Source organism: Gallus gallus, chromosome 1, assembly GCF_016699485.2.
Source record: "Gallus gallus isolate bGalGal1 chromosome 1, bGalGal1.mat.broiler.GRCg7b, whole genome shotgun sequence".
In the NCBI taxonomy this organism is placed as follows: Eukaryota; Metazoa; Chordata; class Aves; order Galliformes; family Phasianidae; genus Gallus; species Gallus gallus.
Genome location: NC_052532.1, coordinates 87,864,534 through 87,882,348, shown reverse-complemented (window position 1 = coordinate 87,882,348; position 17,815 = coordinate 87,864,534). Strand labels below are relative to the sequence as shown.

Sequence of the window (17,815 nt, the reverse complement as noted above, 5' to 3'; positions counted from 1 at the left end):
GAATAAATTCTCAGGAAAGGTTTATGTATCTACAACAAATACATGAGAAAGATTTGGCAGGGTCCCAAGGGTTTTTCTTACTGTGTTCTTTCTTAGCAAAGAGACAGTTTTAGTGGTGTCAGATCAAGTATGCTCTGTTTAAACTGCATTGCCCCATGTCAACTTTCCAAACTTCAGGAAAGGATAAATTTATTTGACTGAACTTCATTTAGGGGCATGTGCTCTTTGGTTTGGTTTTGATGTTAGGTTTTTTGTTTGTTTATGCTTTTACACCGTTGCAGCACTTATAATCAAGATTTTGATGATTTTAAGTGCTGTTGAATGGAATAAGGAAGCAGCTTCACTAGGGCCTACACTAGCGTAAGATAATGGTCTTCAGTGGGTGGTTTCTGCAGTATGCGTGTGCACACAATGTCTTACCTCATTCCTGCGTTATGTTTTCTTCAACAATTTAAGACTCTTTTAGAGATGCTTTACTAGCTCACTGTTCTTCTGGCTCCAGGTGTAGATGAACAGCAGGGAATATGCTTTATGAACTACTTTCTTGGATTTGTTGATGTAATTATTTATCTTTATTTCTTGAGAAAGTAGTTAGAGAGTATGAAATTCCATGTTATCTGTTGTAACTGTAAACTGTAATTAGTTTTTGGATGTATCAGGGTATATCTTCTAAACGGCAACAGAATACAAGCTTATCCAGGTAGGAAAGCAGATTTATTTAAAGAACAGAAATAGTTCATTCATCTATGGAAATTACTTGGAATCATAAGGTAGTTCTTGAGAAACCTTAGGTGTTGGAAGATAAGCTTATCCCAGTTCTATTATTTTTTGTGTGTGTCAGCAGTAGCGAGGAATAGGAGAAAGTTGCGTGATTATGCTTGGAGTTTGATCCACCAACATCCATCTAAAAAGTATGATATCACCAAGAGTCTGTCATGATTGCTGGAGGATATCTGGCATAGACCTATGAAAATTCAATGGTGCTACTTAATACTCTGTTTTTATCTCTGTTCTTCCCTTCAAAGTCTTCTGCTTCTGCCACTGTGTAATATACTTCTCCAATGTACTTTTTTAACCTCTTGTATTGAATTGTTATTTAAGCTAAGTGCTAAGCTTTCTGTTAGAAAGACTGTTCCATGTTGCTTCCCTCTGCTTCAAAATATGTATAACGCTATAAGGGCAGGTTTTGTTACTGAGACTACACCTAGATCTCCTTTCCTTATTTTATTCTAATTACGAGGATAGCTCTGAAAGTCATACTTCCTATTTTACTATGTTGGAGGCAGATGTTGGTGGTATGGCAGTGGAGGTGTACTGCCAGTATTCTCTTATATTTTGTTGTCAAGCAACAGGTGGTAGCAGAGGGGCCATCTGACAAAACGGCATCTGACATGGAAGTGCATATGAAGTAAAGGTGTGTAATTGAATTCCACCATGCGAAAAACATTGCTCCCATTGACATTCTTCAACTCTTACTGAACATTTTTGGAACCAAAGAGTAGATGTGAACACAGTGAGGCTGTGGATGGTGTGTTTCAGCAGTGGTGACAGCAGCAGTCGATCTCCCACCAGTGCAGATTTTTATGAGGGCAGCATGCAGGCTCTTGTTCATTGCTGGTGAAAATATATGGCTGATGGTGGTTACTGTACAAAAAAAAAAACCCAGCATTTTGGAACTAAGAATTTGCTCTATCAAATAGCATTATTGTGCTCTTTCTGTCTGTTGTCTCTCTGCTGGCAGAGGCTGATTGTTACAAACCATTTGCCAGTATCATTACTTATCCTTGAATACAAATGAATACAGTGTTATGTTAGTAGAGGAGTGAAGATTTGAGATGTGTTCCGATATTGCTCACGAAAGGAAAGGATATATAACAGGCTGCATGAAGCCCAAGTCAGCTAGTAATTAGCCTCACTCCCCACCCTGTGCCATCATGGCAGACTCTTTCCAACCAAGCAGTCCATGCTGGTCCTGAGTGCACCCCGTTATTTAGCAACAACCAAAACATTGGCCCAAGACAATTTCTTTTCATTCAGTGCAGCCCAGGCAAGCTGAAGGGTTGGGCACCCATGCTGTAGACTGTTCACATAGGAATGACAGAATGGCCCAGGTTGAAAGGGACCTCAAGGATCATGAATCTCCAACCCCTCTGCCACAGGCAGAGCCACCAGCCTCCACATTTTGCACTAGGCCAGGCTGCCCAGGGCCCCATCCACTTGGCCTTGAACACCTCCAGGGATGGGGCGTCCACAACTTCTCTAGGCAGCCTGTTCCAGCACCTCACCACTCTCTCAGTAAAGAACTTCCCCTTGACATCCAACCCAAATCTTCCCTCCCTGAACTTAAAACCATTTCCCCTTGTCCTGCTGTTATCTACCCTTTCAAAGAGTTGACTACCCTCCTGTTTATAGGCTCCCTTTAGGTACTGGAAGGCTGCAAGGAGGTCACCCCACAGCCTTCTTTTCTCCAGGCTGAACGAGCCCAGCTCCCTCAGCCTGTCTTCATAGGGGAGGTGCTCCAGCCCTCTGGTCATCTTTGTGGCCCTCCTCTGGACCCTCTCCAACAGCTCCCTGACTTTCTTGTACTGGGGACCCCAGACCTGGACACAGTACTCCAGATGGGGCCTCACAAGGGCAGAGTAGAGAGGGACAATCACCCCCTGTCCCTGCTGGCCACCTCCTCTTCTGATGGAGCCCAGGATACCATTTGCTTTCTGTGCTGCAAGAACACACTACTGGCTTATGTTAAGTTTTTCATCCACCAGGACCCCCAGGTCCTTCTCTGCAGGGCTACTCTCAAGGACTGCTCCTTCCAGTCTGAACAGATGCCTGGGATTCCTTCAGCCCAAGTGCAAAACCTTGCACTTTGCTGTGTTAAACCTCATTAGATTCACTCAGGCCCACCTTTAAAGTCTGTTGAGTCTCTGAATGGCATCCTTTCTTTCTGCTCTGTCAACTACACTGCTTGGTGTCATCAGCAAACTTGCTGAGGGTACACAGTCTTGAATGCAGACCTGTTTTTTAATTGGGAAAGCATCTGAACCCTTAAGTGTGCATGTGTGAAACACCATTTCTTTCCAAAAGTACTGTTTAAACCAATGTAGATGAATAATCATACTCTACAAGAGTTCTACAGGCAAATTAGTGGATCCTCTGGGACTGTATGAAATTGATGGTTGATTTTAAACAAAGGATTAATTTTTACCACATAGAAACTGGTATCTCTTGTTCACAGCTCTCTTTCAAAATGTATTCAGAAGGAAAAATCCTTTAAAAGGGCAGCATGAACCTACAGCTACTTTTTGCTTAATCCACAGATGTGCTTAGAAGATGATTTGGAATATTTTACTTAGCTTCTTCACACCATTGTTTGTTATTTAAGTTTGCCGGGGCACTATCTCTAATCGTTCACTGTTCCTCCAGAATAAATAAAGCTGATCTCACTTTGATTTCATATTTGGTTCATGAAGCCACTTCAGATGTTCTCTCCATTTGTCCTATGAATCAAACCCATTAATCTTACGGGATCGTCGTGAATGGCTTCTACATTTGCTGTATTTTCAGCAGCCAGTTGCTCACTGTTAAGGTAAATGCAAACTTTGGAAGCCGTAATGGTGGATTTAGATAATCTTTCTTCTTCATCCTCTAAGGGGGGGTCTTTCTTCCTCCTTGGTTTTCTGCGTTTTCCCTTGGTGCTGTGATCAAGTGAGGCGTAACACATCTGATCAGCCGATTCCACCTAGAAGGAAGTTTACTTTATGATTAACATTCAGTAGTTGTGTTTGCTTTAAAATTATGTCTAAGGCTTTGAACACGTCTACGTGGTACTCATAGTAGGGGCTGAGGTTTACCCAAACAAGCTGTAAACTACATCATTAAAAGTACAAATAATTAAGTTACGTCAGCACAGGAAACAAACTAACATAACTTAATGATAATTGGCTCATATTCTTATAATTGTGGCAGAGAGGAAACCTTCTGGCTATCATTTCAAAGATTCTCTGTGGGAAATAAGAGCAGTTTATGTAATCATTCCCAGTTCTTTGACATGCAGGGCATTGTTTGATCTGTTTCTCTTCACTCAAGCTGATTTATTAGAATCCCATTATTAGCAACCACACTTCTCACAGACTTTGTGCAGGAAAAAAAAGTAGTAACGGTGACTCTTGTCTGCATATGTTATCTGATTTCCAGTGTAAAATGTATGTTTTGTGTTGCCATTGCTTCTCTCTGTTTTTCAAGCCAAATTGTTAAGCACTTTTGGCACTGGAATTTTCATAAATGATTCTGTTTCTGTGAATTTTATGACAACAGATCTTTAAATAAGAAGGGAGAGACTGGGAATAATTCCTTATGAAATACCTGGAAAGCAACTCCAAGACTGATGTTAGGACTGCTTCAATTATAGACAGATTTCAATTGAAACTTGTATGCTTTTGGGTCTCCAAGTAACAACACAGTACAAATCAATAGAAAATCAGTTGTTTTTAACAAGTTAAGGAATATAGATTTTTATACTGGGCAGGAGAGAATTTGTGATTATCATGTGTTTCGTATCTAACTGAGACAGATTTGCATGCTTGTGACTGACCATTATTATGCCACATGGATGGAAATGCCATCCACATGGATGGAAATGAGCTGTCTGTAATCTTTCTCCTCCCTTACTAATGACCCAGATTGAACAAAAATTCAAATATGCTTAAATTCCCTGATAAACTGAGACACTGAAGTATGGTAATTTTTGTGATGTGCAGCAGGAAGATTTTTGTTATTTACTGTCATGTAATAGATGCAAGAACTCTGTGACAGACCACATCACTCTGATTCAGAAATCCAAAAGTAAAAGTAAAGATACCTGTAGTTCATTAACTGGTCTTTGAGGCTGGGACTTCATCTGCTCGTAACAGCATTCCTCTGTAATTTACCAAAGCAGAAAAGTATTTCCATTACTAAGACACACTACTCAGAATTAAAAGATCCAATTCACAAATCATCTGTTACAGAAGTACCCCCTCATCCCCACCAGTTTACTATGTTAGAAGTTTCACTTGTTTTGTAGTGACATGGATATTACTTCTGTCTTCCTCTGCTTATAGAGAGGCAATTAGCTAAGAAATTCTGGCACAGATTTTCTGAAGCAAAAAAAATTCTGTCCATGTGGGTGGATGGGAAGTTTCTCATTCCCTAACTGGACGTTATTTGGAGCTGCTAGAACATCTTCAGTTAAGAGTAACTTGACATATCTATGTATTTGTCAGTACAAGCAACTTCTCAGCTACAGAGCTATGCAGAGACTAGTAGGCTTTGAGTGACATACCATTGACATGTCTATATCCAGCTGCAGTTACATGATTTTACTGCCTCTAATATAGTATGGGTTGCTGCTGTGGAGGATTCTTCACTTTGGCCCAGTGAAGCAGTCTGCCCACTGTCCAGCCACCATGGGTTGTGCTTCACTGTTTCTGTTAACATCTATCATTTGTGAATGGCCAGCGCAGAGAGCAGGTATGTGCTACTTTCTGCTAGCTTACCTGGGGGCACTGACTTTGGGCAGACCCAATTGTGTCTTAGATTGCTTGGAAGTGTGTGCGGTGTGTTATTTAAATGGATGCAGCTTTGCATACAGAAAAGCTGTTGGTTTTGAAGTATTTGACTGAATGGTACTGTTTGGATTGTTTTTTTTTAAAAAAAAAAAAATCAAACTCTATGCATGACCTCATCTTACAAGTAGTGCAGTATGGTAATTTGATGTAGGCCCTAAGTAGGTATGAGTAAAGCATTTTTTAAAAGGGAAAGAGTTTCAAGGCTGCTGAGAAACACAGAATGTGTTGGCCAGTCTGCTCTTAATTCTGCATTTCTTACAGACACTGAATAGACACGTTCTTAAAATGAAACTTACCTAAAACATCTTGACTGAGATTGCCATAAACTGGGTCATCTCCTGTGTAACAGTCATCATAGCTAGAATAGGAATAGAAAGGTAACTTTAAATTGTTTCCTAAACAGGACCTCAATATTCTACTCTTACCATTGTACGTACACATAGCAGAAGACTGTATGTGACCTACAAACCAAGACGAGGGGATAGTAACATCAGCTTCACAGAAGGAGAACAAACAACACTTCCCATATTCTAAACTAAAACTGAACTGAAATTGAACTAAAATTCTTATGTCGATGCACCTAAACAAGATCAAAGCAAAGTTCAGCTTTGAATATTTAATGGCATTCTGTGTTTTGCTACCTGGTGTTGTTTGAAAATGTTTTCAAACATTTGTAAAAATGAGGATTGTTGGAGAGGCTCGCTGTCTGATCCTACTGCATCCCTACCCCGTGCCTTGTCGAGAATAAAGTAATGAAATATATCACTTTATTTCAGTGGTATTTCTCAGCTGAACAGGCAGTAACAAAGCAGAGGGACTTCCCAGTTTCCAGGGGATATATTAATGAGGATTGATTTTGGAGGGCAGACAGCAGCTTTTGTGGTTTTGATTCAGGGGCCTGATATATATGAGTTGAGATGAAATTCCTTCCTTCTCTGTTTTCCGCAGTAACTTTAATATGGAGTAACTTCAACAAACTTAGTGACAGATGGGGAGCTGTCCAGCATCTGGAATCAACGCAAACAAACTGCTTTATTGCTTTGGAATGTAATGTGTAAAAGAAATGTAAATACAAATGATTGTTCCACAAGAATGAAATAACGTCGTAATTCCTCACTGTTTTCTGAGTGTTCTCTTTACTATAGATTCATTGATTTCAAGCACTAATAGTGCCTTAACACAATATATCATGCTTCCTTCAGTATGTAAGGTTACCATATTGGCATGCAGTTTTTTATTCTTGATAAAATGTCTGGAGGGCATATCTTACATGAAAATTTTTCTCCTGCCTTCCTACTCTTCTTTTTTAACAACCATTCTGCTCTCCAGTATCTCCAGGCAGGGCACATAAGATATTGGAGGGATGGCACAGAGAAAAATTCAGACATCTATCATCATTTATTGCTTATTTTACTCTTCTCAGAAAAGGATTATTTATACAGCTTACCTTTGAGTGTTGTCTTCGTTGTCTTTATACATTTTAGCTGAAAAAAAAAAAAATTTAAAGTTAAAAGAAAATGAAGCGTGCTCCTTTAGAACAATTTAGATAATTGTCTTAACTGGCATGCTTTTTGACTTCACTGTAGAGAGTGAAATTGAAAGCTGTGGCATCTAAGAACTTTCAATTGTCCCCTGCTTCACTCAATTACTTTTGAATAATGATTTTAAAAGCTGCTTGTGTTATGTTTCTGTGCTGTGCTACGGACTCTGTGTTAGTTTACAAGAAGGTCTTCAATCTCTATTTTGTTAAGCAACGTCAAATGCACTCCCTTCTCCCTGTAGTGTACTATAATGCATGGGATTAATTTCTTGTTTCCTCCTCTTTCTGCTTCCAACTTTTTTTTTTTCCTCTGCCTAGGGAGGCGTATCATGTGTTTATATTAGAAGATGAAAGGTTCATTTGTTTTACTGGCTTAGTTGCTCCTGTCTCTGAAAGAGAGAGATCTACAGATGAAGAAACTGAGGCAGAGAGATTTATTGCTAGAGCTTGATTTATAACTCAGGAATGTATGGCTTTCTATCTTGTTCTCCAGAACTCCAAAATTTGCCATGGTAAAACTCTGATACTATGAATATTTCAGCATCAGCCAATCTGACTGCAACTTTGCTCAAGGTTAGTTTTGTAAATGGCTGTGATTTTTTGTCACACAAATATCTGCTTAGTAACACTAAAAGACAAAAGAAAACAAAAAGGCAACACTCACCTCCCTCTCCCAGAACACTCCAGCATCTCTTCTAATAGCCTGTCATACCAATTCTCTTATTCATCGTGAATTCTGCTTATAGGCATAAGCCTCCTGCTCACCTAGATTATCTATGCGTGTGAATATGTTTGAAGTGGTTCAATCTACCAGTGTTTGCCTGCCCATCCATATGCATGCAACAGAAGGTGCAGATTTCCCAGTGTAAAGGCACTTTTTCCTGAATGGGAGTGGTGAGGATTGTACAGCTGATGGGTAGTACTGCCTTAGTCAGTTATGTGAAAAATCTTAGTTAATTTTAACAAAAACAGAGCATGACTGTAGTCATCCTCTAACATAAATAAAACAAATTAGTTCCATAAATTAAACAAATTACTATTGTTACTGACACAATGGATTAAGAGCTAGAATCCCATGATGAAAAGCAATTCAATGGTTTTTTTTTTCCAAATAAAGTGAGCTCAATTTTTTTATGATATCTGAAATTCAAATAAGCTTTTAGGAGGAATTCGAAGAGGATACAATTTTCTTAAATGTATTTTGTATTACTACAGCTACTCAAAATCATTTTTAAATTGAAGTACATATGTTAAATCAGTTGCATCAAAAATATTCTATAAAAGGGGAGTTACTGATCTTAAAAATACACTTTAAATATAAAACAGTAGCCGGAAATAAATTCTTCACTGTATACACATTGCTGTTGGTTTATCTTCAGAGGATGAATTTGGGTAGCTGTTTTTAGTAGCGAGTTAGGCAGCTAGTGATCATCCTGTAATGTTATCTGACTCTCCTAAAAATTTTAAGTTTCATCCTCACAATTAGAATCATTCTAGTCAAAAGATAACTGCAAGATTCAGAAAAGTAGTTTGTTGGTTTGACATATGTCAAAATCAATAGCATTCTCTGCAGATATTTTTAAGCTCTCAAATTCCATCCAGAGATAATGTTGCTTACCTTCTCGCTTCTTTTTCATATAGTGTGAAATATTCAGTATCAATGAAAAAATCAGAGCCAAACTTAGAAAGGCCAAAACTCCCCAGACAGAATAATGGCAGTCCATTCCTGTAACTGAAAGAAAATTGTTTTATAATACGTGTCATCTATAAATCACACTGTAATTTTTGTGGCTGGTTGATTTTTTCCTTCCTTTAATTCAAGCTTCTATATATTTTTTTTTTTTCACACTGTAGGAGCTATAGCTGTAAGAACTAAATAATTAGTACCCAAACCAGCTGCTAAATAATAAGAAAACATCTGTAAATTTTAACGGAGATGCTGTTTCACCCCAAATCAAAGATTGGGATATTGGTTTGCCTGCAAAACGCAGTAAAAATCAGAAGTTAACATGGAAAAGAAAACCTCATTTTAATGAATCGCTTTGATTTCTTTTTTCGGATTTTCAGTAAATTTTTACTTAATGTTAGAGTTCATGAATAAACTTTAGAAAATGAATTCAGACATAACTTCACTCGAAATTTGTGCAACAGATTTCAAAGATTGGTTGTACATTTTCTTGCATCTCCTATTAAAGCCACTTATCTTTACTGAAATTCATGCTCTCCTTCCTGAGAAAGCAAATGATGTAATAGCAAAGGATGAGTAGAAACTAGAAGTTGGACAATCCATGGACAACTGCAGAGAAAACCCTGAACGGCTCCTGAAGCACGTATACCAGGAGGGTCTGTTTCATCGAACAAAGCCTCTCTTTGCGCTAAAACTGTGTCTTGCTGAAGTCCTTGTTAGAAACACAAGAAGGAGCCCGTACTCGATATATCCTGTCATTTAAATAATTCATCAATTAACATAGCTCATGTGAATTTTCCATCACAAACCTTTCTGATGACTATAGACTAATTCGGAAGGCCAGAATGATCAGCATTGCTGCAAATGGCCTGTGAAATCTTCCCCTGACAGCGGACATATTAAGCCGAGTGAAGTGGTGAAATGAGCATGAATCTAAATTTTTTCTCATTTCCTAGAGGCATGTTTCATGTTCTTCTAGATTTCGAGTGCTTGAAATAAATTCTGGACTTAATAAGTAATGAATTCCACTAATATTGCACAAAAAAAGTGTAGCAGAAGCAAAGCAGTCAATGGGAGAGGTTAGATGATACCTTCAGTTAGATTCAAGCATGTCCGTAGTATTCCCATTTGTTTTTGATCTAGCTGAATTCCATCAGGGGCTTAAGATTTTATTTACTTCTTAAAGGAAAGCTGATGTAAAGCAATAGAGGACTATGCATTCCTATGTTGTAGGCGAGGGCAATGTATTGGTCCTGCTGAAAATAGAAGTGATTGCTCTTTGGCTCACTGGCTATGGTTCACCTTAGGAAGTGTCCCTTCTGTTTTTTGTTCTCTAATTATGCTGGTGTTGCAAAAGATCTTCTAGTTTTGTTTTATTCCAATCCACAGGTGTTCTTACAACAGATGAAATAAGATAAATAATCCCAGGTGGTGAAAAATGAGTCATGTGAGCTAAGGTGCAGCTTTTCTTCCTACTCAGAACTCTTCTTAAAAGAACAAAACAGAACAGATAAGCTGTACCTTTCTGACAGATTTGTAGCTCTTCTTCACATCCTTCTTCTCCTTCCAGTGGCCATCCTTTTAAAAGGATTTTAAAAGGATGATTTTAAAACCTTTCCTTTTAAACTAAATATTCAATTTTCTGTTTTTTTTTCCCTACTGTAGTTCCCCCAAAGGAACTTGAGGGCTCTCCATGACTGCAATAACACTTTTCATGTTGTGAAGCACTTTCTTGCAGTGAGATATAGACATTTAAGACAAGAGACAACACCCCACTTCATATTCCCATATATTCCCATTTTCCAGAGGAAATATTGAAAGGGATGTCTCACCTTGAGAAGGTGTTATTACCTCAAAAACAACCAGTGCTTCAAACCTATTTACAAAAGGTCTACAAAATTTGCATTCTATTCAACCTGCCCAAAACTACCAGTAGTCTATGTCAACGCCAGGATCTTTATGGCCATTGCAATGCTTAAATATTAAGTCACATTTCCTCCTTCTCCTTCCCTTCTCTTTTGTGACATGATTGTCTTTCATTTTTCTTATGCTCATTTCTTATTGCTTTTCCTAAAAATCATTGTTCAGTGAACAAAAGCAGTATTGCAGCCTGAGAAATTCCCTTCTCATGTACCTGTGATAGAAACTACTACCCTGTGATTCATTAGAATAAAAAGAGGAAGTAGATCCCTAACATAGAGCTTGGACCTGAGTTCGTAACTTCTTGATGATGGGTTGGTGGTTGGACTAGGTGACTTTAGTAATCTTTTCCAAAGTTTACAGATTCTATGATCCTTGGTATTGAAGGCTGTACTTTATTTCTCTGTTTCAGGAATTCTGTTTTTTCCCTGGTGTTTCCAGAGTAGGAGGAGAATTCTTAATTGACTTGAACAAGAGAATCAAAAGCAAGGGTGTTTTTCACAGTTTAGCTTCTGAGTTAAATTGGAATTACTGACTGGAAAAAAAAATAAGGTTGGCAAAATGTTTTTAAGTCCTAGAGAAATAACTATTAAAGCAAAACAAAAGGGCTAAAATCTGAATTTCTAATAAAACGTACCTTTTTTTTTAATTTACAAACTATAGCTGTCTAATCTGTAGTTTAGAAAAATATATGGGCTTGGGGAGAGATAGAAACAACAGTATAATTTTCGATTATATTATTTTACGAATTATTCATAAAAGTATTATTTTACGAATAATTATTCGTACCTGAACATCACTTCAGATTATTTTAAAATTAATTTCCCAAAGTTCTGATTCCATTTGCTTGTATTTCAGTACAGTGGATACAAACATGTATGTGACTTAAGTGTCTTCTCTTTGAATCTTTTTCTATCTTGCAATACGAGCTATTTGTTTGCCAGACAACACTACTTCAGAAACAAAATCAGTTTTCAATTACTCATGAAAGCATACTAAAGGCCTTGATCTCTCACATAAGAATGCCCCTCTGTGTGGTCGTGCTTTTCTGATGTCAGTTTCAAGTTAATTCTGCCTTCCAAATAATAAATACAAGAGGTTTTTCTTTTATATCTTAGCTTTATGACTATACAACTCCCAGCTCTTGTCCAACTGCTCTTTTACTATCTTGATATTTGTTACTGATATACTAGCTATTTACAATTGAATTATTTAAATATTTTAACAGCAGCAGCTATAGAAGGAAAATGTGTGAAGAACAGTTTGTGATCTCAGATAACTGTGCTGCTGTCTCTATATGTTACAATAGTGGATGTGATCTGTGGCAGCAACTCGTGCTAAAGACAAAAAGACAACACAAGTGTGGAAGGAGAACAAGAAAAAAAGAGAAAGAGAAGTTTAATTGTAGCTTAAAGTATTCTGAAATAGTTTTATTCCATTATCTAATTTTAATTTGAATTAATCTATTGTCAAATACAACAAAACCAGATGTATTGTTTTTAAATTTCATGTTTATTCTAAAGGACCCTTAGAAGAGTGGTCAGGAATTTTTCACTCAAATGGAATTGTACTTTTTTTTTTTTTTTGTATCTTTGGGGAAATAATCCTGAGAATTGAACTTATGGAATAGTAAACTATGGTTCTAATAGGGATAAGTTCAATTTCCAAGAGACTTTCCTATGGTAGGCTTTTCTATCTCAGACAAAGAGCGATAGTCTTTCTTTTTTTCAGAAGAAATTATATTGAAGCTGCTATTAAAGGAATGTGCTCCACCAAGGAAGATAAGAGTGCATTGGATAGCCAAAGATTTCACAAGGACAGTTCTGGTTTTAATTCAGAAGAGGCTGGGAGGCGTGTGTGTGGGAGGGTGGGAGTACTATATTTAATCTTCACAAAGACATCAGTAATTTGAATACTAGTACCGGAATCTCTACATTCTGGAAACATTCTTATTCTGCTGTTCTTTCATTTCTAGTTCAGAAATAGGGTCACACTTGGAGGTGTATCAGGTAGACTTTTTGCATTAGGTAATTCACTCTGCGTTTATTTATTTATTTTTACTTTTGAGTAAATTTTTATTTTTGAGGCTTTCCAGATGGGGTTACTTGCATCCTCTCACTATATGTTACACTGCTTTAAGCAAGTGATACTGTATTCAGTCAACAAAACTCAGGCAAGGAAAAGCCTTTCGAAGTACATAGTTAATTGTAGTTTATTTAGTTTTTAAATCTGTTGGCTGCTTTCTCCAGGAATAGATACAAGTTTGTTTGTTTGTTTACAATTCTATTCTGGTGTAATTAGAGTGGGGATAAAAGGCAAGAAAGAAAAAGTTTATCCTTAACAAGTTATCTGATGATACTGAGCTGAGATGTGCAGTTGGCCCAAGCAAAGGAAGAGATGCTATCCAGAGAGACCTGGACAGGCTAGAAAAGTGGGCCCATGAGAATCTAATGAGATTCTACAAGACCAAGTGCAAGCTGTTGCACCTGAGCTCAGGCAGTCCCAGGCAGGCTGGGAGAAGAACTGAAGGGTCCTAGTGGATGAAAAGCTGGATGTGAGCCAGCAGTGTGCACTTTAAGCCTGGAAGGCCAACTATATCCTGGGCTGTATCAAAAGAGGGGTGGCCAGCAGAGTGGGGGAGGTCATTGTGCCCCTCTACTCTGCCTTCATGAGACCTCAGCTGGAGTACTGTGTTCAGTTCTGGATCTCCCAGTACAGGAAGGATGTGGAACTGTTGCAGCAGATCCAGAGAAGGACCATGAAGATGATCAGAGGGCTGGAGCACCTCTCCTATGAAAAAAAAGCTGGGGGAGCTGGGCTTGATTGGCTTGGAGAAGAGAAGGCTCTGGGGGGGGGGGGTCTCATAGCAGCCTTCTGGTACTTAAAAATAACTTGTAAACAAGATGAAGATTGACTTTTTGCCTGGGCAGACGCTGATAGGACAAATGGGAATCATTTTAAACTAAGAGGAGATTTAGATTAGATAGTAGGAGAAAATTTTTTACTCAAGGTACAGTAAGGCACTGACAGGCTGCCCAGACAAACTATGAATGCCCCATCCCTGGAGGTGCTCAAGGTCCAGCTGGATGGGGCCCCAGGCAGCCTGCGCTGGTGGGGGGCAGCCCTGCCCACAGCTGGGGGTTGCAACTGGAGGATCTTTAAGGTCTTTCCAACCCAAGCCATTCTATGGTTCTATGACAAAAGCCAAAAAAAAAAAAAAACATTCTAATCTTTCTAGGATTAATTTCTGCAGTTCTGCAATTACTGCAACTTGAAGGAATGAGCATGATCATCCTTTCCTAATCATGTACTTAGATTTTGGTGAAAGGAACCAGATTCTACAATTTGGGGCTAGAAATGCCCCAAACAGCATATGAATATGTAGCAGAAAATAATAAACTGTTCTGTCATTTTCTAATGTATTTTAATTTAGGGAATGCATCAGAAAGCATAACGGGAACATACCATTTTTTTTACTACACTTTCCTAGTGAAGAGAAACAAGAGAGAGGGAATATAGATAATTGTATAGCAAGAGATGCTTAACAACATGCCATCTATAGTATCAACTCATAAACCTGCTTGTGTGAGCGACTACTTGATCACTACGAAGTGTTAAAAGATAAGCAGGAGCACAAAATGGTTTGTTTCTCCTTGTTTCTTTCCGTAGATTTTTCAACAATGAGACAAAATTAATTTTTCCCCTCTCTGATTAAATGATGAGATAAATAATATTCTGTACTAATGACCCCTTCTAAAAAGAAACCTATTAAGAGTCTGATGAATGTTAAATTAACATTAATAATGCTTCCATCTGTGTGAGCTTTTAAGACAGGATTAATTCACTGGAAAGGATTCCTTAAGCTGCAATTAATTAGTGCACAACTAATTGCTTTATAAGATATCAACCTTGTACTTCAGAAGGGAAGAAATGCACCATAAAATAAGAAATCCTCAGTTTAGTAAATGTTTTAGTCACAAAAATGATGCCAATGCTTAGTCTTCATCAACAAGCCTTTGTGCTTTTGCCCGCTTTGCTGAAGAGTTTAGGCAGTTGATGACTCGTCCTCACCATTATGCTTATTATTAATAATTTGACTTGAACACTTGACTGGTAGTCAAGCAAAGTACGTTTCTACTGTTCTGTTTCCAAATGTATAATACTAAAAGTACAAGACTTACCTAGTTACGTTGCTTGTAGAAATGCCCCGCACCTCTTTATCCAACAGGAAATCAATTTATGTTATGTTGGTAGATCTTGGATGCTCTTTTATATCAGACTTGGCAGCACAAATCTATCTCCGGAGTTGCCGTCAATCTCAAAGGGCTCTAGTCTCCTCTTCACCTGCTTTTTTACAAACAGGAAATGTAGCTCAGGCTTTTACAACTTCGCTAGCAAACTGACAGTCTCCTTGATCATACGATTCTGAGAGGGAATACAATATTTATATGTACACTTGCATGTAATATCCACCCATCTTGCCACAGAAGAGTATGTATAGGACTATTTGTTCAATTCATGTGATACAAACCTACTTTTGTAGGACCCATACTATCAGGCATCTTGTTTTGCTCTTGTGTTGAATTCCACAAAAGTATTTGGGTGCCTATTAAACTAAATTACAGAAATATTTTCCATAGGAATGCTATTTGACTCTTTCTATCTTGAGGTTTCTGAGCCAAGTCTAGAAAGTCTTTTGCTGAGAGAGCCTACAGTTTTGCAAACAATAAAAAGATGCAGTGGCACAATGTAGAAATTATACCTTTGACAGCTTTTCTCCCACTGTTCTTTCAAGTCTATGAATCTGGGCCCATGATCAAAAGCAAGTTGTGGATAGAAGGAGTAAATCAGCCTGTGGCTTACCATGAATATTTGTTTTTAAATGGAACAAAAAGTGCCTGTGTTTGGCTAGAGAAGCCATTTTATTCTCAGAATTGCAGTTGCTTCTTCCAGAGGAAGCCAGCTTGTACGGAACTGTTGAAGAGACTTTCTTTTAAATTCTGAGAGTTTGTGCGGTTTTGGTTCTTGCAATTTTTTTAATTATTATTATTATTTTTAGAGTAGTTGATTTTATTTCCAATTATGCATAATGTAGAAGTTGGAAAGATTGCTTAAGAAAAAAAGTGTATCACTTGTCTGTGTTTATCTTTTTGGAATACATGCATTTAAACTGTCCTTAGTATAATCTAAGGAACAATGCCAGACCATTCTCTTTGAGCAAGGCTCTTACAGGAGGAAATGTCCTTGGCAGTATATGTTTATTTTGGGATGCTATTCCTTTCAGATATTATTTTTATATTAGCTGCCTTAGATTAATGATTAAGAAATAATTTACTGATTTAGCATTCTGTGTGAGTGCAAGTTAGTCTTAATATGATATACTATTCCATTTGAGTCCAAAGGCAAGAACAGCTCTTAACTACTCAGAGCTTTATCAGAATGAAGCGCACTGATAATGAAAAATTATTCTAGAAATAATGAGCATTATTTTTGAGGTTGTAATTATCTTGATGAAAAATTGCATGCAAAAAAATGACATTTTAAAATGGTCATAGCTTTGGTGTTTGCTAGCTACTAAATTTAGACACCCTAGTCAAAAATGGGTAGCATCAAAATTTAAGACAGACGTTATCTCAGCATTAAATGAAAAAGCATATGTACATCACATTTCATTGAAAAATGGGAGTTAGAATGAGAACTCCTCTCAATAAGTGATGCATGCTATGATCTGTAGTCTAAACTGAAGTCTTCAACATAGAAAAGATCCAGTTCTGTGAAATGCTAATTGCAACTGATATGTTTGGAAGTAAGAGGTTTGTCAGAAGCTTAGGAAAGGAGAAGAACTCAACCAGTTATAACAGCTGGATTTAACAGTTCCATGTTGCAGGATCAGTTAAACAGAAGAGTCCTGAAGCCACATGATGAGAGTATGGCAACTCAAAAGGATGTCTTCAGTGAAGGAAAAGAAGGATCTTGAATCGAACGAGAAGGTGGAAAATAGATAGTGGGGAAATACGTATTGTGTTAATTGAGACAGCTACTTAGTTTCTCAGCTAAGAGTGTGAGGAGTAAATCTGAGATCTGCAGAGGATTCAGAATGAATTGCTTATCAGCCTGAACAAGAAGCTTACAAGGAATAAACTCCTTTGGAGATAATTATGGACATAATGGATAGGTGAACAGGGAGAATGCAGCAGAGGATTTCTGGGCCTGTAGGCCTGGGGTAGCATGTTAAAAAAAATCTGCTCTCCAAGAGCAAATCATCGCTTCTGCAGCCAAGGATGCTGCTGAAACAACCAAGTCTGTTGGATTAGGCATGAGTTTGATAAGCTCTTCTGGGCAGCCTGCAGCACATTGCAACTTCTCTTAGATAGCAAGAAACATTTCACTGCAGGCTCTGAAATCTATAATGAATAGATTTACTTAATTCTCTTTCCTGTCTTTTATGGCTGTGCTAAGTTAAAAACCAGCAATCTCCTTAAAATGCTGTTATTCAGGACAGTAAAGGCAAGGAGAAATTGTGCCTAATTTTAGAAAGGCGTAACAAAGCAGTACTGCTCTATCCGCATGTACAACGTACAAAGCTGTTTCCTCTGGTTTTGAAGTCCCTGAGCTAAGCTACTGGGTGCATATTTTGGAGAGGTATATCTTACTGCTGAGCTACTTACATGATCGTTGGCAAACATAAGCTGCTGGTGTCTCCAAGATATGAATAGTGTAAAATGGACTTCTGATTCGGTTGGGAATGGTTCCTGTTATGTAAGTTCTCCAAAAGGGTAAACAGTACGATTAAATATCTGTGTGCATAGGCATGCATGAAGGAGTAAGTCAGTGCTCAGTTGGTGTCAGATTAACAGTACAGTTTGGCAGAAGACTTGGATGGTCACGTGAAGCTGACTGAGAGATCACTTGACAAAATAAAAAAGAGCTTATGAAGTAGTATTTTCCATGTGGAAAAAAACAGCCATTGACATTCATCAATGCTTGCTGAATGTTTCTGGAGACCAAACAATGGATGTGAGAACAGTGAGACGGTGGGTGGTGTGTTTCAGCAGAGATGAT

At 37.9% G+C, this 17,815-nt stretch overlaps 1 protein-coding gene across 2 annotated transcripts; it reads right to left on the bottom strand.

Annotated features, from left to right (window-relative positions):
* Positions 1–695: 695 nt before the first annotated feature.
* Positions 696–15,109, bottom strand: TRAT1 (T cell receptor associated transmembrane adaptor 1). 2 transcript variants are annotated; one of them, XM_040666287.2, is made up of 7 exons: positions 14,935–15,109; positions 10,355–10,411; positions 8,765–8,878; positions 7,054–7,090; positions 5,903–5,964; positions 4,859–4,917; positions 696–3,739 (listed from the first exon to the last, which is right to left on the bottom strand). In XM_040666287.2, the coding sequence occupies exons 3-7, from the start codon at positions 8,868–8,870 to the stop codon at positions 3,476–3,478; spliced, it is 528 nt and encodes a 175-aa protein (XP_040522221.1). In that variant the 5' UTR covers positions 8,871–8,878; positions 10,355–10,411; positions 14,935–15,109; the 3' UTR covers positions 696–3,475. The 2 variants fall into 2 exon arrangements, with proteins under 2 accessions (XP_040522221.1, XP_040522220.1); XM_040666286.2 differs by lacking the exon at positions 10,355–10,411.
* Between the last annotated feature and the right edge of the window lie 2,706 nt (positions 15,110–17,815).